Source organism: Carcharhinus amblyrhynchos, chromosome 2 (genome assembly GCF_965287045.1).
Source record: "Carcharhinus amblyrhynchos chromosome 2, sCarAmb.v2.hapA, whole genome shotgun sequence".
Taxonomy (NCBI): domain Eukaryota; kingdom Metazoa; phylum Chordata; class Chondrichthyes; order Carcharhiniformes; family Carcharhinidae; genus Carcharhinus; species Carcharhinus amblyrhynchos.
Window position 1 is genome coordinate 98,560,237 of NC_137325.1, and position 23,019 is coordinate 98,583,255.

The following is a 23,019-nucleotide window of genomic DNA, read 5'->3' on the forward strand; positions in this document are numbered from 1 at the left end:
AGAATTCCAGAGATTCACCACCCTTTGAGTGAAGAAGTTCCTCCTCAACTCCGTTCTGAACCACCCCCCCTTTATCTTGAGGCTGTGCCCCCTAGTCCTACTGTCTTTTTTGAGCGGGAAGAGTCTTTCCACCTCTATCCTATCCATCCCATTCATCATCTTATACGTCTCAATGAGATCTCCCCTCATTCTTCTAAACTCTAACGAGTACAAGCCTAGTTTATTCAGCCTCTCCTCATAGCTCAACCCCCTCAACTCCGGTATCAGCCTAGTAAACCTCCTCTGCACTCCCTCCAGGGCCAAAATATCCTTGCGCAGGTGCGGCGCCCAAAACTGCACACAGTACAGTTTCTGTTTTTATTACAATACCATGATTTCCTGCGACATCCCTTCCTATTATTGCTATACATAAATGAAGTAAAGCCGAACAAAAACATTTTGTCAATGTTCTTTGCAAAATTGTAATTTTCCAAGGAAAAGTTTTGCCCATATTTTTCTTCACTATGATTTCTGATGTAACTGAAAAATTAGACATACCTTGAACTTTTAATGTAATTTCTCTGCAACTAACTGTAAGAGTTAACAGTGGTGATGAGAATATTATTTTTACTCACTGTAGACAAATATATGAGATTTTCTCAGCACCTCAAAATAGACTGAGAACAGTAATTCCTTGAATGTCAATTGATAAGCGCCAAATATATATTTTGTCTTCTATATGGAATAACATGTTGAATCAATGAGCTGCAATATAATTCTGTAATAGCCACATTTATTAATTATGCCTGAGAAATTACTTTAACCTAAAAACAATTAAAGTTAGAACCACAGCATTAGAAACTTTGTATTTTCAAATCATATAAAAAATTAGAATTAATGCAGAATAAATTTTGCTGTTCTATACCAATTCTAGCTGATCCCATAGTACAACATGTTCTTATGAAAGCAAAGTGCTGTGGATGTTAGAAATCTGAAATAGAAACAAATGCTGGAAAAATTCAGACTGTCTGACCGCATTTGTGGGGAAAGAACCAGTTAACGTTTTGAGTCTGTGTGACTCTTCTTCAGAGCTGAAGAAAGGTAGATGTGTGATGGGTTTTCTGCTTTTGAAGAGAGGGGTTGGAGCAGAATAAATCAGGAATAGGTTGGAGCTCAGGAAATACTAAATGACAAAGATGTCACGGACACAAAACAAAGGGAGTGGTAATTGTAGTTTTAAAAGACTAAGGGAGGTGCGAATTGTGGCATGAAGGAGCAGACAAAAGGCAGGGAATTATAGGCCGGTTAGTTTAACGTCTGTAGTTGGAAAAATGCTTGAATCCGTCGTCAAAGAAGAAATAGCGAGGCACCTAGAAAAGAATGGTTTAATAGAGCAGACACAGCACGGATTCGTTAAGGGAAGTCGTGTTTGATGAATTTATTGGATTTCTATGAGCATGTGACTACTGCGGTAGACAGACGGGAACCGGTGGATGTGGTGTTTATAGATTTTCAAAAGGCGTTTGATAAGGTGCCTCGCAAAAGATTGCAACAGAAGGTTAGGGTGCACAGAGTTGGGGGTAAGGTGTTAGCGTGGATAGAGGATTGATTGTCTAATAGGAAGCAGAGAGTTGGTATCAATGGGTACTATTCTGATCGGCAGTCATTGACTAGTGGAGTGCCGCAGGGATCGGTGCTGGGGCCTCAGCTATTTACCATTTATATAGATGATCTGGAGGAGGGGGCTGAGTGTAGGGTGACGAAGTTTGCTGATGACATGAAGATGAGTGGTAAAGCAAATTGCGTGGAGGGTGTGGAAAGTCTGCAGAGGGATCTGGATAGGCTAAGCGAGTGGGTGAGGACCTGGCAGATGGAGTATAATGTTAGCAAGGGTGAGGTTTCCACTTTGGCAGAAATAATAGTAAGAGGGATTACTATTTAAAGGGCGAAAAGCTGCAGCATGCTACGGTGCAGAGGGACTTGGGGGTCCTTGTGCATGAGTCGCAAAAACCCAGTCTGCAGGTGATCAACAAGGCGAATGGAATGCTAGCCTTTATAGTGGGGGGGATAGAATACAAAAGTAGGGAGGTCTTGCTGCAATTATACAGGGTACTGGTGAGGCCACAGCTGGAGTACTGTGCGCAGTTATGGTTGCTGCACTTGCGCAAGGATATTTTGGCCTTGGAGGGAGTGCGGAGGTGGTTCACTAGGCTGATACCGGAGATGAGGGGGTTGGACTATGAAGAGAGACTAAATAAACTGGGTCTGTACTCGTTGGAGTTTAGAAGGATGAGGGGGGATCTTATAGAGATGTATAAGATAATGAAAGGGAGGGATAGGGTAGAGGTAGAGAGATTCTTCCCACTTAGAAAGCATAGCAGGACTAGAGGGCACAGCCTCAAGATAAGGGGGGGCGGTTTAGATCGGAGTTGAGGAGGAGCTTCTTCACTCAAAGGGTGGTGAATCTCTAGAATTCTCTGCCCGTTGAAGTGGTTGAGGCTACCTTGCTAAATATATTTAAGTCACGGGTAGATAGGTTTCTGATAGACAGGGGAATTAAGGATTATGGAGAGAGAGCGGGAAAGTGGAACTGATCCACTTCAGATCAGCCATGATCTTATTGAATGGTGGGGCAGGCTCGAAGGGCTAGATGGCCTACTCCTGCTCCTATTTCTTATGTTCTTATAAGGTCAGATAACAGAATGTGTGAACAGCAGAACAAGGATCAGCACCTTTGAAAGCAAAACCTGAGAACAAGTTTTCTGAGCTGTGGTGCCGGGTTATCCAGCTTCAAAACGTTAGCTCTGTTTGCTCTCCACAGAAACTGTCAAAGCTGCTGAGATTTTCTAGTATTTTAATTTCGGACTCCTGCATCTTCAGTAATATAGAATGGGGGGGTGGGTGCGAAGAGTCAAAATGGAGGACAGAGTTCAAGGTCTGAAGTTGTTGAACTCAATGCACTTAATTAGAAGATAAGGTGCTGTACCCTCCAGTCTGCATTGGGTTTCCTGGAACACTGTAGCAGGCTGGAGGCAGAAATGTGAGCATGACAGCAAGATGGTGAATTGAAATGGCATATGCCAGGAAGGTTGGGGTGATGCACATGGACTGAATGAAGTCACTTTATAAAATATTTTAGTTGGAAACTCAATTGAATTTTGTCCAGATTATGCTATTCTGGTTTTACATCAAAATTGCACTATGTTGTTATGATAACAAATATTTTGTTCAACTTTCTCCCCAACTAAAGAAGTTAAAAAGTAACACTCCTTTTACTAACAATTTAAGGTGCAGTCTTTTGAAATTAACATTTTTGACAAGCCAAAGTATTAAAAATAGTCTTCGAGAGAAGTAAAAGTACATCCAGTAAAATTACAATTCTCAGAAAAACAGTATCATTTGAGGTTTCCTGTTTTTAATAAAAAAGTTGTGGTTCAGATGTTGAAAGAAAGCTTAACCTCAAAATTGTCAAATAAAGTACAGTTCATTAGTGCAATGCTTGTTATTCTGAAATGTTTTGAATCCAAATTCAGTGCATAGATTGAGTTGCAGTGTACTACATTTTACTCTTCACAGTCACTGTATAATTCAACAAATTCATATTTAACTTACAATTACACTGACGTACCAAATCATATATAAATAATTTTATCATGTTTCAAATACATATCAGATATACCCTTTCCACTTTTGTGCTATTCAACAGATTTTACAAAAGGTAGACTCAGTGGCAAAGTACGCGATACGAGCAAAGAAATTACTGGCACGCCCAATCCCATGGTAAATGGTTGACAATAAAGCTGGAGTAACTTAAAACTGAAATACAAGGACATGGTATCATCCAGGAAAAAAGAACAAATTTGCAATTATTTAGCATTTTCCCTGACTTCAGGAAGTTCCAAAATGCTGCACAGCCAATTAAGTACTTCAGATCTGTTGTAATGAAGGGAAACATGGTTAAAAAGTTCTAATAAAGTTTGTGTTAATTTTCTATCTGGCTGATGCCCAAGTTGTTTGACCCATACATTTGATTTTATTTTAATACTGCAATGCTGAACACGTCACAGTGCATCAATTGTGACACAATGCAAAGCTAATCTCAATTTTCTCCATTGCGTAGCACAATCTTCATAATTTATTGGGTTGATGTAAGAAAAGATAAGCTAGATATACATATAAATCTATTTCGTATGTATTATATAATGTATATCTGCATGTGTGTCTATATATTATTTTGATATATATATAATATATATAAATCTGTGTGTGAGTGGATGTGCTTCAATTTTATTTTCCTTTCTTCATCTTCTCATGTTACTTGTAAATCATCAAGTTCACAGAATTTAGACCATTAGGAAACAAAGGGCTGAATTTCAATAGCCTGTGGTAATGGGACTGTAGGTGGGCATGCTGATAATGAGAGCTGAGGGACTTAGGGGAGGGTAAATCTTGTTGACCAGCTAGTTTCCATGAGATTATGGTTGAGTCAGACTGTCAACATGAATGGTCGGTTACCTGTTTGATTGTAGTGGGTAACCACGTAAACTCTCAAGGGCTTATTACGGGCACTTTCCTGACACAAACTAGATACTCAATATAATGCACAGAGCAATAATATGTTGCATAATACCTCTTGTTGTTGAGGAGGCTGCATTCATTGCAACCATCTCAATCTCCAAAACGTCTAAACTCTTCTCCCTTTTTACTTACCTCATTTGAGGCCAGTAGCTTTAATTCAATGGGGCTCCCGCATGCAGCCACTTAATTGGCCATTTCCTTCATTTGGGGATTCCTCAGTCTTACAGTAAAATTGGAGCCCCACAATGAAAATTTACCTCAAAATATTCAATAAAAATTAGGCAATTATTACCTACAATTGACATTAATTGTTAAAGTCACATTTCTGAATTAGTATACAATTATTTTCAACTGGGTACTTTACTGTTTCAGGGAAGATAGTTAATCTTTTTAAATGAAAATAAATTTGCATAAACATGACTACAGTGAACCATCTTAAGCATAACTCAAGTTGGCTTAACATTTCAGCCATTTTTACACATTTGATAAATCTTAAGTTGATTGTGGGTGCCATTTTTGCAATAAGTGACATTATTTTTCAAGCTGCAAAATGTATTGACACACTCATTTCAAACATAAAACTGGCATTCTCAGAAGAATTTCTGAAGTCTTCACTCCTGCAGAATTACATAGTTTTAAGTCCATCCACCTGATTATTTTTTCACATCACCTAATAACGTGCAAAAACCTTCTGCTTTGGTAGCTATGGAAATAGGCTGCATGGTTTAATTAAAATTGTAACATGATCCCCCATTTTGTTTTCAGCAGGTGTGTTTCCTGTGCGTAGCTCATGAAATAACCAATCCCTATTGAACATATTATTTGCACAATTTATTACTGTATTTTAACACTCATGTGATTCCTTTCACCATTTGCACAACTAAAACCATTTGACTTATTTCTAAATGCAGCTATATCAGTGAAGCAAGATAGATAAAATTACATAGATTCACTTACATTCCATAAATCTGAGGTGCTATTTCGAGTCGATTGAGGTGCATGTACAGCTCTGTGTCATATTTCTTTAACAACTGGTCTTGAATGCGATTTACTTTGGAAACTATAGCAAGTGATGGTCCTATGTCTTGAGGTCTTGCAAATGGCACGGCTGTAACCATCTCTTCTTTTCCCTAAAAAGATTAATTGAGCGTACAGATGAAAAGTAACTGCAAAACTTTCTCACATTCAATAAAAATCATACATTAATTATGTTTTTATCAGTTTTCTAAATCATTGTTAAATCGCTTAATTCCTGCTAAATTTCAAGCAAGATTTTAAGTTTTTAATCATGAAAATCAGGCCCAAAGCAATGACCAAACTATCAGTGATTAGTAACCACAAGTATTGCTCTTTCTGGAATAAAACAAGCTACTTGACAAGTAATATATCTTAGTTGAACATTTTTTTCTAATAACTTCCTGCACTTCTAAATGTGTCATATCAATAGCACTTATATCCTGTTTTATATGTTGGTACTTTTTCCTTATATGCTGTTCTAATTATAGCCTTAAAATATCACCCCTGTGCTCACATCATCAATTGCTATGTAAAGGATAACTCCTATTCTCATAAAGTAACAATTCGTACGTTCAGGGTTTAAACCCAAATCAGCATTCCAATTGTAAGCTGTATATAAAAAAGTTGAAATAACTGCTGCATTTGCCCAAATCCAATTTTCTCTAGATTCAGTTGTACTGGAAAGAAATACAAAATTATAGATATGTTACATTGCAAAGGAACTTCCCAAGCCAAGAATCAGAGAATAAAACCCAAGATTCATTGTGGTCTCAGTAATGCTCATCTCATTTATTTTTGGTGAAGCTTTAGATCTCTAACTTATCCGAATCTGCTGTCAAGTCAAATTCTCAGGGCTTTTCCTGCTGAATACCCAGACCATTTAAACGTTACTGAGCAGCCTTACAAAGGCATCTATCTTCACTGACACCAGATGATATGATTACAGTATCCGCAAGTTGGCCAGGTAGGTCAGCTGTGATAAATCTCTTTCAAGATTAATGGGAATAAAGAGCAAAGTACATCTTGAGACTCAGAGCTTTATATCACAAAAGTCTATTGTCACATGTTGTCATGTGGTAATGGGAGGGGCCCCAAACAGTGTGTGTTTTGCAATATGCTGGAGCTTATGAATCATTAATGTACATTTACTAAGATGCTACCGGGACTTTTTTCTCTGGAGCATAGGATACTGAGGGGTGATCTTATAGAAGTCTATAAAATAATGAGGGGCATAGATCAGTCAACATCTGATAGTCAATATCTTTTCCCAAAGGTAGGAGAGTCTAAAACTAGAGGGCATAGGTTTAAGGTAAGAGGGGAAAGATACAAAAGGTCCAGAGGGGCAGTTTCTTTGCAGAGGGTGGTGTGTGTCTGGAACAAGCTGCCAAAGGTCATAGTAGAGATGCGTACTATTTTCAAAAGCATTTCGACAGTTACATGGATAAGATGGGTAGGGAGGGATATAGGCCAAATGCAGGCAATTGGGACTAGCTTAGGATTTTAAAATAAAGGGTGGCATGGCAATTTGGGCCAACGGGCCTGTTTCCTTGCTGTAAATCTTTAGGACTCTATTTTATGAATATCTTTGGCTTTCAAGTCCATTTGTCATCCTTCATAGGTGCTGCAGCTTTCATAATAAAGGTTTAGCAGATCATAGTGGCCAAGTTGATCATTGTTCTACTAACAGCTCCTTTGGAAGGGCTACAACATAGACAGTCACAGAGTTGTCCTGTTTTGGAAGCATCATTTGGCAATGTCCTGAAGAGAATAGCCAAATTCGAAATAGTTAAAAGTGGAACCACAAACTTTTGCTTGAATAATGCTGTAATGTAAAATGTCCCAAGAGATTTCACAGTAACATTATCAGACAAAATTTCACACTGGGCATGTAAGGAGGTACTGCAGATATTGACATATAAGTTGACCTGTGAAGCCAAAAATCGTTCCAAAAAAATGGAGGGCAATTAACACGGTGAGCATAAAATGTCAACGCCAGTTTGGGTTGACATTTTTAAATGTGAAGAAAGTACATGTGGCATAGCTTATTGAATAAATTAATTGTAGAAATATACCTTTAGCAGGATGAAAGCATTTTAAAATTCATGTTTTCACAATCTGACAAAGTGCATCAAATTCATTCTGAGTCACTTATGGCATCTTTGCATGGGTCCTAGTCCAGATCAAATGAGGCTTTTTTTGTCAGAATAATCCCTCCGTAACAATTCACCTTCCTCTCCATCTACAGAATTTGATATTTTGCCCTTTTTTTGAATGATCTGATGACAATTTGTGCACATTTGATGATAAAGCCACTCAAATACATCAAGCGCATATTTCCACCCTTGATGAAGGTTTTTTCTATTCCATTTGCTGTAAACATGATCCTTGACTGGTTTGTTCAAGTACATACCCAAAGGTTGAGCAATGGATACAAGAACCACTAGTAATCCTGCAATGTGGGTATCATTTCTTCACAGGCAAATCTTGATTTTATCATTGATATGAGATTGGATCATGTCCCAGATTAATAAACTGCATTCTTTACATTGGCCATTGGGATGCTTATTTCACATATAATCGATCCATTACTTCACTCTATCCTGACCCATCCAACCATTATCATGGACACGCACAAAATCTCCAGCAGAAGATTTGATTTTTGGTCTGGTTTTACATTTGAAAATTACCATAGGCTTTAATTTCATTCAATCTGCCACACAGGCGAATGTCACCATGAAATTCGTCTTCTCATGACCGGTAGTTCTTGATTAGAATAATTTTTTAAACCTTCAACTTGACAGTTCAGTTGTTGAATATACCGAAATTCATGAGCTTTTGATTCACGTTACTAACGTTACCTGTGTTTTTGCCAGTGCCTGATTATGGCTCACTGGAAACTGGTAATTAATGGTATTGGATTCTTTTGATAGTCCAAGTGATCTTGATCTTCTGCCACAACAGCACATCTATATTCCATAAAGCTGCTACATCAACCAGCTCTAAACCATTTTCTGGATTCAATTTGATTTGACCCACTTAAGTGCATATATATATATATATATATAATATATATATTTCTGTTAATGATGAAAACATCTGAACAATTTTTGAGGACACATTCAATTATATGCTTCTCAAGATCCATCCAGTTGTCATGTCACATTTTATCTCGGGCATCACCATCAGAGCAATTCCTTCTTCTTCCATTCTGGCATGGGTTTTTCACTAATACTGAATTCCCTTGCTGCAGCACAGCTATTTGATGAGCTAGCAAATATTATGACTGAGTATGAAACCAGCTTCATACTTTATTCGTTTTGCTGGAAGAGTAATTTCTCTTCATCATTCAGCATGAGGGATCTGTTTTGTGTGGGCATGTCTTAAATTCCTGCACACATTTGCAACACTGCGTTTTGCCTGCTCAGTCCTATGCATCCAGTTACAAGGAAAGTAGAACATGTATTTGTGAGGTAAGAAATTGAGGCCAATGCAAATGTAGGCATGTCGTGGCTAAAAAGAGGGTCAACTTATACAACAAGTATATGCAAAAACACAAATTCTGGGGCCTGAAAAATTGAGTTGTTTTATTCATCAGGTAGACTTACATTTTGATCTACAATATTAGGGGGTTGCCCCCAGAAAGAGTTCTCCCTGGAAGGGGAGAGAAGTTGGAAGGAGATAGGCTGGGAGAAGGAGGTGGCTTAGTGGTCTTGTCACTGGGCTAGTAGTCCAGAGACTCAGGGTAATGATTTGGGGACCCAGATTCGAATTCCATCATAACAGATGGTGAAATTTGAACTCAGTAAAAATTTGGAATTAAAATAAAACTGTAGTTGATTGTCGTAATAACTCATCTGGTCCACCAATGTCCTTTGGGGAAGGAAGTCTGGCCTACATGTGACTCCAGATCCACTCTTAAAAATGTCCTAGCAAACCACTCAGTTCAGGGATGGGCATTCAACTAGCGACAACCACATCTCCTGCATGAATAAAAAAAACACGTCCCCTGCATGAATAAAAAAAGGCTGGAGGGAGGGGCAGTGGGGTTGGAGTGAGGTGGGGGGAAAAAGAGAGGCTGGAGAGAGAGAGGAGCATTTGGAGGGGGCAGCATTTGGATTGAGGCAGAGAATACGGAGGGAGGAAGGGGGTCCTGGGGGAAGGAGACACTGGAGGGGATGAAGAGAGACTGGAAGGTGCAGGGGAGAGGCTGGAGGCTTGGGGCAAGTGGGGCTGGAGTGAGTTTAGACTTTCAGACTGGAGGCAGGGATTGGTTTAAAGTTTATTTATTAGTCATAAGTAAGGCTTACATTAACACTGCAATGAAGTTATTGTGAAATTCCCCTAGTTGCCCAGTCAGGCACCTGTTCAGGTCAATGAACCTAACCAGCATGTCTTTCAGAATGTGGAAGGAACCCCATGCAGACACGGGGAGAATGTGCAGACTCCACAGACAGTGACCCAAGCTGGGAATTGAACATGGGCTCCTGGCGCTGTGAAGCAGCAGTGCTAACCACTATGCTACCACAGGGAGATGAGATTTGGAACTTGAGACTTGGGGTCGGAAGGAGAGAATTTAGATCCTGAGAAATGGGTAGTGGGTGGATGGAACGTACAGACCCTAAGCCTAAAAGGGATTAAGAAGTGATAGAGATCGGGTGGTAATCTCAAGCAGGTATAGTATTATGAAACAAATTTTGGACTAACTGAATAAAATCACATTTTACTTAATTAATTTTCTTGTATTTTCCAATGCAGGTTGCTAAACATATGGATAGATTTGAGCGCGTTAGACATAGCTTGGGGCCTGCAGGGACATGGCTTAGGGCACACGGTTGAATTTGGTATCAAATTCATTTGATCTGGTGATGTCAAGTTGTAATTGACAGCATTCAGCATACGTGAAAGCTAAAATAACGTTAGAATCTTCTGGTAGTGATCTAATCACTATACATAACATTGATCAAAGAAAAATCATTTTAAAAGCTGATCTGCATTCCAGTTTTATAAGCATTTGTTCAATATTTGGCTCATTATCAAATGTCCTTGAAATACACCCTATTTGTTTATTATTGACAAATTTCACAGGTACTGGAATAAAGACAGAAAATGCAGGAAAAATTCTTATCGATCTGTGAAGAGAGAGACAGAGTTACTGTGTCTCGTCCTTTCCAAACAAGAGCAATATTAGACTTGGAATATTAACTCCATGTCTCTCTCCACAGATGCTGTCAGGCTGGTTAAGTTTTTCCTGTACTTTGTTTTTAATTTAAATCTCCAGCATTCACAATATTGTGCTTTTATTATCATAAGTATTGGACACTTTCATTGAATGTTGAATAATTGCACTCAGATCATTTCTTTGTTTTATTGGATATATATTTCCATACTAACTTTAATTTCTTCACAATGAACAACATTCTAGATTTATGTGCTATCCTGTGTTCATCTTCTAAATTATTCCAAATTTTGTTGAGTACTTCTTCTACACTTTTGACCTAGATTAACATCTGCAAGTGGAAATTTATTATTACTATTATTTGAAATACACTTTGATAATTTTGAAAGCTATCAAGAAGTTACAACAACAGCATGCATTTCACACATCACCATTCATGGCTGAATCACCCAGCAGAACCATTCATGTTCTCTATTAACTTTTTCTCCCCATTCTTAATACTCATGATCCAATACAAATCACCTCGCTTCCTCTCAAAGAAATCAAACTTCAGGTTATAATAGAAAACATTTCTATTCTTCATTATGAACTCTCAATGTTGCAGCTGCTCCTGAACAAAAACATTTGTTTCAATGATCATCACTGGCAATTTTAAAGACCACTTATCCTTTTGGTTCCTGAAATGAAGACCAAAAATTCCTGGTTTTAAAATACTAATGACTGTAAAGCAAAATCTGCTTGTGTAGTCCATACCAATCTTCCCAATTATCATGCTTCTTTCTCTTTCCAGGATGGAAATGTTAATTAATGTATTTCCTGCAATTATATTCACCAGAGAATGAGAGGATTGGTTACGGTGAGAAATATTAAGATAATCAGTGTGGGCTGTTCTTGTAAACAGAAGAGAAACTGGGGAGTGTAGCTAATATATTCGACTGGAGTGACAATATTTAATTCCTCAGCAAATTTAAAAAATACCATATGTAATAAATACATAAACCTTGAATGCATCTCTTAGAATTTTCCAATATTCACACTGGTAATGAGCACGATCAGAGAGGTAAAGAGTCAGCCATTCACAAAAAAACAGAAGAAATAATTAAGTAGTTTTATCTTTAAGTAACTCTTGTGAGGATAATTAAAGTGTTTTAATTCATTATAAACTGAAAATCAAGGTGAGCATACCTTTCTTATTTCTCTTTCAAAACTTGAAAACCATGGTTCTGCAGTGTCCATAAGTTGCGAGAACATTGCACTGAAGAGATAAAAAGACAAGTTTCAAAATTACAAGTAGCAAAACAATAGCAATAACAAAAAAAATGATGTTATTACTTAACTTACTAAGCATCATGTTCCAAGAACTCAGGGTTAAGGAGAGCTTTCATTTCCTCACTGTGGAGATATAAACCTGCAAATTAGCAAAATATTCCTTTCTGCACCAAAATATTCAGTTTTGTTTACTGCTTGATCTACAATGACGGCCAAAATCTAAATATTCACATTGGACATCAACACAAATGGCTGTGTAATCATCCTTTATAGCTGCAAAACTAAGACCATTTTTAACAAAAATAAAATGATTGACTTTTTTAAATGATTGTTCCCTTCCCCATCCTAAAAGTAGATCATGTATTCATTCCACTCCACCAAATACAGTTTGTTCTTATGCCAGAAAGAAAACCCTGATTTTAGAACTTCTCATTCTCCCAAGATTTTCCAATCCCATGAGAAATCCATGGAAATGTTAGTAGGACCAAAAGCTAAACTTTGATTTTTTTGTTGCAAGTCGGTAATGTTCAGTAATGGTCACCAAATGTGTGATGGGGTGACTGACCAATCCAATTGGCTCGCAGTACTTTGTTTTATGTTTGTGAAACATTCCAGTAATTAGAAGACTGTGGTTGGTAAACAACATTGGTTTTGTAATGGATATCATGATACAAAGATTTTAATATAGAACATTGTTTTAAGATTTTCCCTCGCTTTCTATTCTGTCCCCTGCCAACAGTCCAACCAGAATTCACAATATCAGTTGTTTGAGATTTGCAGTAGGCAGGCTTTAGAAGTTTATGAAAATAAACTCACCTCTTAATGGCAGACAAAGCTCAAAACATTGTATCATACTACTCCAACTGCAGATTAGTAAAATCTTGGCAATCCAATTAGCATTGGTGTTAATGAACTACCCTCTTCCTGAACTAGCATCCCCATAAGTTGACTTATATCCTACATAAAGTGCAATGTTGTACCTATTTCAGGTTGATCTGAACTTCATAGTAAATAATATAGAAGTTGCATAGATAAAACTTGCCTTGGATTTGCTGTTTCACTGGCATGTGAGAAGGCTTGGTGATCACAGTGCAGAGTAAAGACAAGAGGGGCCAGCAGTTCATGCATTCCCTAAAACATTGGCATTAAAAAAAATGAATAGAGCTGCAACATTCTTACTCAAATTAAAAAATAAAACGCGTACTCTGGAAAATGAACAAAGAGCTATTAAAATGGAGTCCCTTCAATGGCTCAGTGCATTTACAAAGTGCAAGAAGCACACAGACCACGTAGGTGCCAGAGTTCTACACTTAAAATGCTAATCAGTCTTTTCTTTTTACAGATGCTGATGGGGCTGCTATGCAAACCCAGAATTTTCTGCTTTGAAATATTTTAAAATTAGGCATTGTATGTAGCATACAAATCAAGGAATTATTTCTCTTCCTATTTATATATAAAAATTATCCTAAAATTGTGATATGCATATACGATTTTCAAATTGAAACTGCCATAGTAAATGGACAATTAATTACAGATTTAATCTCTTGTAGCCTGCACTTGAACATTAAAACAAATAGTAGAGTATCTTTGCTTTATAATTTAAAAGCAGGCATCTTTGCAACTAGAAACACATTGGGAAAAGACAGAATAATTAAAACATTAATGTGAAAATTACTAAATCTTATGTGCAAGAAGGGTTTTTTTAAAAAACATACTCGTACAAAACTAAAACATATGCAATGTGTAACTTGCAGCAGACTTAAATGCTTCGGGGACAGAATGTTATGCCCAGAATGAATGCATATTTATTCTTAGTAAATGTCACAACACACTTTTTCTTACAGTCCAATTTTAAACTGCTTAATTATTCAACCAAACCTGTACAGTATTTCATTACCTGCTTGTAAAGCAGCTGCTCATTTTCTCTCGCATAACAAAACAGGATATCTGTCAAGATCTGCCTCACACTTTCCTGTTGGAAATACTGCATTTCAGGAAACCTGAAAGACACAAAATTTCACCACACCATCTCAAGAAATGTTGTTCCTTTTTGCTTCCCTATACAGGTTATTTTTAACAATGCCTTCAGACAATATTCAGTTAATATTGTGATCTTGGCACAATTCTATTTAAACCAAACTTGTTTGAAACGAACATTAAAATGGCCAATTAAAAATTTGCCTAAGGTACATCAAATAAACTTTTGTAGCTTTTAAATATTAATTTCCACCTATTTAAAATAATCAGACAAATTCACTTTGTGTTTTCTCCTCTTATGGAAGCAATGGATCTGATTTCCATTTTTGGAAAATAGCTTTGGGGTGTCAGGTCTAATTTGGGATTCTGAGTCCACATTTGCTGGCAATAGGGTCAGCACAGCGATGTTCCTGGAGGAAACATTCAAAATTGCTGCGCTATGAAGGTTAGCGGGAGGGCTCCTTGGTTACCAACCAAGCCGAGGATGACCAGCTCTGAAGCCTTGGCAGCCCCAGAGACAGCTGGTTGTTGCTAAGGGTAGTAAAGGGGTCATGAAGGCATCCTCAGATGATTAAATTGGAAATATAATTTCAGAGGAGTCAGGTAGGCAGAGCTCTCAGAGTGTAGGAATAATCTATATGAAGTTTTTCTGCATCATCCCCTCTTTTGTTACCCAGGGCGCTCAGGCTTTGATTTCTGTACTGTTAACCTACACAGTCATGTACCCAAATTCACTCTTCTGTAAGATCTCAATGTTCAATTACAATTTTGCTGCCAGTCTTTGATTCCAATTTACCTGGGCCGGATCTGTCCACCCTCATCAAAATTAGCTCTTTGTCAATTAAATATTTTTACTCCAGATTACTCTTTTCCAAAGTCAACCTAAACTTTATGGCAAGGTGGCACAGTGGTTAAACACTGTTGTCTCGCAGTGCTAGGGACACGGGTTCAATCCTGGCTTTGGGTGACTGTGTGGAATTTGCATGCTCTCTCCCTCTTTGCATAGGTTTCCTCCCTACTGTCCAAAGATGTGTACATTAGTTGGATTCACCATGCTAAATTGCCTCTTACTGTCAGGCAGATTAGCAGTGTAAATATGTGGGGTTACGGAGTTAGTGTGGGATTGTTGTCAGTGCTGGCTTGATCGGCCAGATGGCCTCCTCTGCACCATTGGGATTCTATGATTATGATACTTTGATCTCTGTGCCCTACATATTTGCTGATTGACATATGATCCACTTGGCCTACCTCACTTCTTAGAATCAGATACAGCAATGCATCCTTTCTCATTGAACTGGGAACTTATTTCTTATGTATTTGTATCTTTTGGTTCATTGTGGAGCCATGCTGTAGTAACGTATGCAAACAGAAGTGATGTCAAAGATGCAGAGCAGGAAGCAGAGAGAGAAGCAGCAGCCATGGATAAGATCATAGACCACAATAAACACTTCACTTGTTTTTAAACCCAATGCTTCCAAATGTCATGTTTCAAAATACACAACAATACTGAGGGGAAATATTCTCTCTGGCCTTTACACTCATACTATTCCAGTGCACATCAGGATAACTTAAGTCCCTCAATTTATCTATTGTACAGTTTGTAATTTCCTTGCATATATATTTCTCTATATCCTTTCTGGTTGTATCACAGCTTGGTATCGATCCTGCTCTGCCCAAGACCACAAGAAACTATAAAGGATCATGAATGAAGTCCAGTCCATCATACAAACCAGCCTTCTTAGTATAAAATCAATGGATGAACATCTATTGCTATGAAAAAATGCACTCTCTATACCACTCTGTACAACTTCATGAGAGAAAATTATTAACATATAAAATATAATATGTATACAAATATTATATTTAATATTATACCAACAGGGGTCAGCTAAAAAAAAGAAATATACATTTAAAAAGGTAAATATAAGTTACTTGTTGAATCAAACTTTTCCTCTGGAGCTGATTATTAAAAAAAATCACCTTTTATGAGCATTACCCCAATTTATATTGCATTAAATTGGAAATCGGTCCGATTCATCTTTGAATGCTTAAACTGAGGTACTATTTACTACACTAGATGGCAGTCTGTGCCATAGATTGTATCATTATGCATAAACCGGTTATACTGACATTTATTGTGCGTCTTCCTTAACTTACAAGTGTGTCTCAGAATCTCCTATTCATTTTTGTGTACAGAAAAGTCAATTATGCTAATACAATTCACTTCAATGGAACTGGTTACCTATTATCCATAAACAAATCGGGGGTAAGGTGAATACTGCTAATTTTAGGTTGAAATTACACTACCTCAAGTACACATTTAAAATGAAAATCAATGATGGGTTGTAACTTAACTCTTTGTTTTAATACTTTTGCAAAATAACAAAGAAAAATAAACAACAGTACAGGCAAGTCCTGAATCTGATTTATATTTGATGCTGTGCACTTAATAAATATTAATACACATATTGATACTTTTTTAAACTACAACATTGTAATATAGATTTCTAAATATTTCCTTCTTCAGATTTATTAGTCCTTCACTAGCTTGCCAGATTATTATTATTTTGTGTTCTTCAATAGTAATGCAATGACAATAACAATCTCATATCTAAACTGCAAAGCAGAATGACACCATCATACCTACTAATGACTGAATAAATCCCCATGGTATTTTGCAGGCAAAAACAGAAACATAATTTGGATTAGGTGGGGTGGTCCAGTAGTTCAATTGTTTTACCAATTGATTCTGAGAAACAGGAGGCTTTGAGATTTGAGTTGCAGATCTCATATTGCTTGAACTTGCTTTCATTAGTTGAGTAAATGCAAGTGTTTTCAAAAAAAGTAATTTGTGCAGCACAGGAAGCTACTGAAGAATCTCTTTCATTCAGAATAAAATTGGAGATTCGGTCATCCTCCTTAAATGAGCTTCCTGGTCCTAAAACACTACTGTTTCCAAGACTATCCTTCTCATGCTTGAAAGGAATATGAAACATACAATCAGTAAGAAGGACAGAATCAGGAAAAAATGCAAAAACAGTTTATGAAGAATACTGAGCACTTACGTCCACAGAGAGGGTCATATGAAGCCTAATATCAAAATCTTCATAAATTTGATAAAGAAATAACATCCTTTTGATGGGTAGCAGTTAATTATGCAGATACGTCATTGCACAAAAATAAATACGAAGGCTGGCAATTTATTGAAAGCAAACATCTTAAATACCAACGCATTGCTTGCATTTCACGATTCATTTACAGATTTAATTTTGCACATACGTTCTGGTCACATCTTGCTGAATCATCGCCCGAAGTTCTTTATCCTGAAAAAACTTGTTCCAAAGACTCTATATAAAAAAAGCAGTATTGGAAAATGAATATTCTTTGAAAAAAAAACTGAACAACAAATATTTTTTGAGATGACATAATTACTTGATATTCTTTTCAATTGCCTTTTGTTCACGTCCTTAACTGTACCTAACTGCTGCCTTGAAATGAATGATAAAACCGAGTATTTTCCAACGAAGATAATATGATATTACATCACACGAATGGATATACAATATGTCTTCTGTTAAAATATAATTTAAATAAATATGTCTAAGCAACCACTAGAATGTTGAATTATTTTTTGAAAAAAGCTTCGGCATATCCACATGCAGAACAAAATGTTTAAGTTCAAGAAATACTGTCTTTCATATTGAACTTTATAAACTTATGTTCAAAGATTCTGATTATTCTACATTAGCTGTAATATATTGTGCAGTCTTTATTCAATCTGCAGAAAATTGCTACCAAAAATAAAATAGTTGGGGATAAATTAAAAAGGCAGCATGCATTTTACAGTAAAATGAGTTGCAGCTGGCATCTAGCGTGTAAAAGAGCTGTCATACATACATAAGGTAAGTTTTATAAAATGAGCTTTCCCAGTTGACGTGCAAATTTTGCATTTGGGTGTGGATGCTCAATTATAATTGTAATGTATAGAAAACTTGTTAATCTGTGCCCAAAGTCTTTTCATGAACTTCTGGCAGGTGCAACTTCATAATGGGCATTGAAATGCATTAAATTTACTCTCCAATTTATACTGGAACCACAAATATGAACAAAAGCCTCAGACTGAAGGAAGGAACATCACTGGTACTAGTTGGCTACATAAACTTTCTTAATGAATATTTCCTGGTCAACAAGTGGTGCAAGGAATGACGAAGAGGGGGCATAAATGATGCTGCAAGATTTAACACGTGGGACATAACTTTCTTGCACAGATCCTTGGATAATTCCACTGAAATTATATAAAATTCATTGCAATTTCTAGCGGTTTAAAGTCAAAGTAATATCCCCATTGGTGATACAAAATTAACTACATAAAGGCTTACTTTGCCCAGAGATGTCAATATCTTGAACAATTTAAGTCCCTCAATTGTGTGCTGTTTTCTACAAGCAGATTTGCTTGGTCAAACAATAAGGAGGGATTAAAGGAGGAAAGACGGAGAAATGTAAAAGGTTTAAGGAGGGCTAATGCACATGAACGAATTGCAGTAAAAGTGGAACAATGAAAATTTGGATGGTTTAAACGGCCATAACTAGAGCACATGGGGCAAACAGGACTTGATGCTAGCCTAGCTATGAGTTTTAAATGAACTCAAGTTTATACAGGGTGAAAAGTAAGCAACCGGCTATTTAATAGTGAAGTCTGGAGAGAGAGAGAAAGAAGAGGATTTCATCAGCAGATGGGCTGAGGCAGGATGGGCAATATTATGGGGGTAAATGAGGCGGTCATGATGGAGGGGATACGTGGTCTAGAGCTCAGATCACTGTCTCCGTGTAAAATATATGGGTAGCAGTTAATTATGCAGATGCATCATCTCAAACCTGGCTGTGAACAGTTTGATTCAGCCTCAGTGGCCAGGGAATGGGATGGAATTGGTGACTAGTTGGTACAACCCAAACTTTCAGAACATAATAACGGATGGCATCTGAAATTCAAATTAAGCAGCTGGTTTAGTTCACATTTTTTCAACTGCAAAAGGCATGGCACAGGTTATGTCATATAATTGACATGGGTTTGATGTATCATCTGAAAGCTGCACTAAATTTGTTTTTGCTAAATAGCTGAAGATATTATGGGGTTACCCAGCAATTGTCAAGAAGTTAATTGGCAAAACCAAATCTGATCGTACTTACCCCCTCATCTTGTGAAAGTGGGTTGTTGACAATCAGATCCTGCTGTCCAGCAGCTTTCCGAGGGTTTGTGATGTGCTACAGTTAGACAAGACTGCTGTTGGTACTTCAAGTTTTGTTAAACAATTACATATATGGTAGATGGAAAAAGTACAAAAAATACTTACAATTTCTTTTATCTGTTCATAGTGAGATCTTAATTCTGCTATCTTATTAAGCCATTGCTTTTTATCCTCAGGCAGAACATCCAAGAACAGCTACAAGGACACAACTCTCACCAGTTAGAACAAAATAAGCAGAAAACACATCATTGCTTTCCAGTGGAATACAAAACCTATCCTAGGGGATAAAAGGCATCACTCACAGGTTATGACAAATCTAACAACACTGAAATAAACTTTCTAACCCACTGAAACTAGAGATGTATTGTTTATTCAATATAAAGAATATGTATATATACACATACATAAAATGCATATATAGCAACCAACACAATTTGATTAGCCCTAGTTAAGCTGACACCAAATATTATAAATGTCTTCATAGAGGCAAATAATCCCCATAGCAGTAAAGATTCTTTACGTCTGGAAACAAAAAATGGACGGCACAAACATTAGGGATTAAACAGGATAAGTGTATAATTTAGTCATAACTTAAAAATACTGTTTTAATCAAAGATTTTATTATTAAATTCATTAAAAAATTTGTTTCCCCAAATTGTGGTTCTGGGGACAACTCTACCTATTTATCAGCACATGCATATTTGAATGAATTGCATTCTTCATCTACTTTTCATACAGGCATGAATAAAGGACAGAAGTTGTAAAAGCACCAGAAGTGATACAATAGGAACACCAATCCTGCATACCAGTCAGAATTTTGGAACAGAATAGTTTACAATAAATACTATAGGTTGGTCAGGCCACAGAATTCAGACAGCTATTGGGCTAATGTTCACAGGCTCAGAATCCAATGCCAAGTCATCCCTCTGGGTCTAGCTGTCATTTGCAATGGCCAACTTACGCACCCACATTTGACTAAGAACAGCAATTATAATCACTTTCTGCAAGTGGCCCTAGCTCTATGTAGCCAAACTATTGTCAAGAGGAACGAAATTTGATAGGAAAGAATGTGTGCCTGCCTCTTTGGCCACCATTTAGTGCTCTGGTTTGTATCTGGGTTCCACCACTAATTGTGATACTTCCATTTATCTTCTGCCTGAATTCTGCCCCAAGGAGGAGTGGTATTTCCAAATTTAGGTGCTTAAAACTTATGCATAGGATGAAGTTTATTTCCCAATACTAGTCAATACCATGTATTAGGAATACACAATTTATTTGATTGTTATGTTTAGGGACTGTCTCTTTAATTTAGGATAAAGTGTAGTGATGGGGTCATGTGATCTGATCCAATTGTGTCCAACAAGCCTGAGTGGCTTGGAGTTGTGTGGGGAAGAAGAACCAGGTTGACTTACTGGGAAGGGGGTGCAAGATGTTCATACCTGATGAAGCCAAGAGAGCCACTTGTGCTGATTGTGGTAGACTGTTAGTTTCCATGTCTCACAGTGCTAGGAATGCCAAGCCTTGTAAATTGTTATACTTAACTGTTTATTTAATTCCAAATTCAAATGGAATTGGGTGTCTAGAAGGAAGTGAATATTAGCATTTCTAAGGCCCATATGATTTACGTTGTCATGGAAATTGGATTTGGGATGGCAAAAGTCAATCAAGAGCTATATAGTAGCAAGTTGCAATTTTCCTAAGTTCACAGATGCAAGACAATCTGCAAGAATCCAATGGAGAGGAAGGGCAAGAAGAGGGGGAGGGCAAGGAGACAGATAGGTAGCCAGTCCTCTGTTAAAGCACAGAAAATGCAGACACTGGTCATCACAGAAAACTCAGTGCGAGCTTGTGCTCAGATTAAAAAGACCAAGTTTGGGAGGATGTTAAAGAGCTAGAAGATTCACCTATCTTGGGCTAGAGGGAGGAACCTCCAGGGTAACCCTCCCAGTGAAAGTCAGTTCTGGGATTAGAAGTTACTCGACAAAAAGAAAGGAAGCCACTGAAAGCTGAGAATAACTTTGAACTGGTCCCTGGGGAATGAGGGTTCACTTGAGTGACAGGGTAAAGTATAAATGTAGTGCAAGATTTTTGGTCAAATAAAAAGCTAACTTTTCAGAAGTGAACATGACTGCAGAAGGGTAGAAGGGTGAAAGTATAACGTCAAATAACACAACTGGCAACAATGCAATTTTTGCCTCTAGTAACATTTCATAATATGCAAGTTGTCACATTTAAAATACAACATTGGTCCTAAAAGCAGGGGTACCTCTGAAAGCAATGCTATCATGTGAAACAGAGGTGAGATGCAGTCACAGCAACATTATTTTGGACTCGAGCATAATGCGTTTTCACTCACATCTGCAATATTCTTCACATGAAACATTTAATATGAGTAGACGCCTTAGTGATTATTTACCAAACTTCGCTGGATTCCGGGGAAATGCTGGAAGATTGGAAAACGGCTAATGTTACGCCACTGTTTAAAAAAGGTAGCAGGCAAAAGGCAGGGAATTATAGGCCGGTTAGTTTAACGTCTGTTGTTGGAAAAATGCCTGAATCCGTCATCAAATAAGAAATAGCGAGGCACCTAGAGAAGAATTGTTTGTTATAGCAGACGTAGCATGGCTTCGTTAAGGGGAAGTCGTGTTTGACGAATTTATTGGAATTCTATGAGGATGTGACGAGTGTGGTAGACAGAGGGGAACCGGTGGATGTAGTGTTTCTCGATTTTCAAAAGGCGTTTGATAAGGTGCTGCACAAAAGGTTGCTTCAGAAGGTTAGGGGGCACGGAGTTGGGGGTAAGGTGTTAGCGTGGACAGAGGAATGGTTGTCTAATAGGAGGCAGAGAGTTGGACGCTATTCTGATTGGCGGTTGGTAACTAGTGGAGTGCCGCAGGGATCAGTGCTGGGACCTCAGCTATTTACCATTTACACAGATGATCTGGAGGAGGGGGCTGAGTGTAGGGTGTCGAAATGTGCTGATGACGCAAAGATGAGTGGAAAAGCAAATTGTGCGGAGGGTGTGGAAAGTCTGCAGAGGGATCTAGATAGGCTGAGCGAGGAGGCGAGGACCTGGCAGATGGAGTACAACGTCAGCAAGTGTGAGATTATCCACTTTGGCAGGAATAATAGTAGGAGGGATTACTATTTAAAGGGTGAAAAGCTGCAGCATGCTACGGTGCAGAGGGACCTGGGGCTCCTTGTGCATGAGTCGCAAAAACCCAGTCTGCAGGTGCAGCAGGTGATCAAGAAGGCGAATGGGATGCTGGTCTTTATCGCGAGGGAGATAGAATATAAAAGCAGGGAGGTCTTGCTGCAACTGTACAGGGCACTGGTGAGGCCGCAGCTGGAGTAATGTGTGCAGTTTTGGTCGCCGCACTTGCGGAAGGATATTTTGGCCTTGGAGGGAGCGCACAGGAGGTTCACTAGGCTGATACCAGAGATGAGGGGGTTGGCCTATGAAGAGAGACTAAATAGACTGGGTCTGTAATCGTTGGAGTTTAGAAGGATGAGGGAGGATCTTATAGAGACGTATAAGATAATGAAGGGGATGGATAGGGTAGAGGTGGAGAGATTTTTCCCGCTCAGAAAGGGCAACAGGACTAGAGGGCACAGCCTCAAGATAAGGGCGGGGGGGGGCAGTTTAGAATGGAGTTGAGGAGGAACTTCTTCACTCAAAGGTGGTGAATCTCTGGAATTCTCTGCCCGTTGAAGTGGTGGAGGCTACCTTGCTAAATATATTTAACACACGGGTAGATAGGTTTTTGGTAGGCAAGG

The 23,019-nt window shown here is 37.9% G+C and overlaps 1 protein-coding gene across 9 annotated transcripts in view; it reads right to left on the reverse strand.

Annotated features, from left to right (window-relative positions):
• tbc1d5 (TBC1 domain family, member 5) overlaps positions 1-23,019 on the reverse strand; it is a 478,503-nt gene that overhangs the window by 202,857 nt on the left and 252,627 nt on the right. For all 9 annotated transcript variants that reach the window (XM_080209683.1, XM_080209656.1, XM_080209674.1 and 6 more), the window contains 8 exons: positions 19,348-19,437; positions 19,184-19,258; positions 17,276-17,343; positions 13,917-14,019; positions 13,062-13,150; positions 12,092-12,142; positions 11,936-12,005; positions 5,515-5,687 (listed from right to left, as the gene is read on the reverse strand). In XM_080209683.1, coding sequence (XP_080065809.1) covers positions 5,515-5,687; positions 11,936-12,005; positions 12,092-12,142; positions 13,062-13,150; positions 13,917-14,019; positions 17,276-17,343; positions 19,184-19,258; positions 19,348-19,437 — 719 coding nt within the window. The remainder of the gene's footprint in view (positions 1-5,514; positions 5,688-11,935; positions 12,006-12,091; positions 12,143-13,061; positions 13,151-13,916; positions 14,020-17,275; positions 17,344-19,183; positions 19,259-19,347; positions 19,438-23,019) is intronic.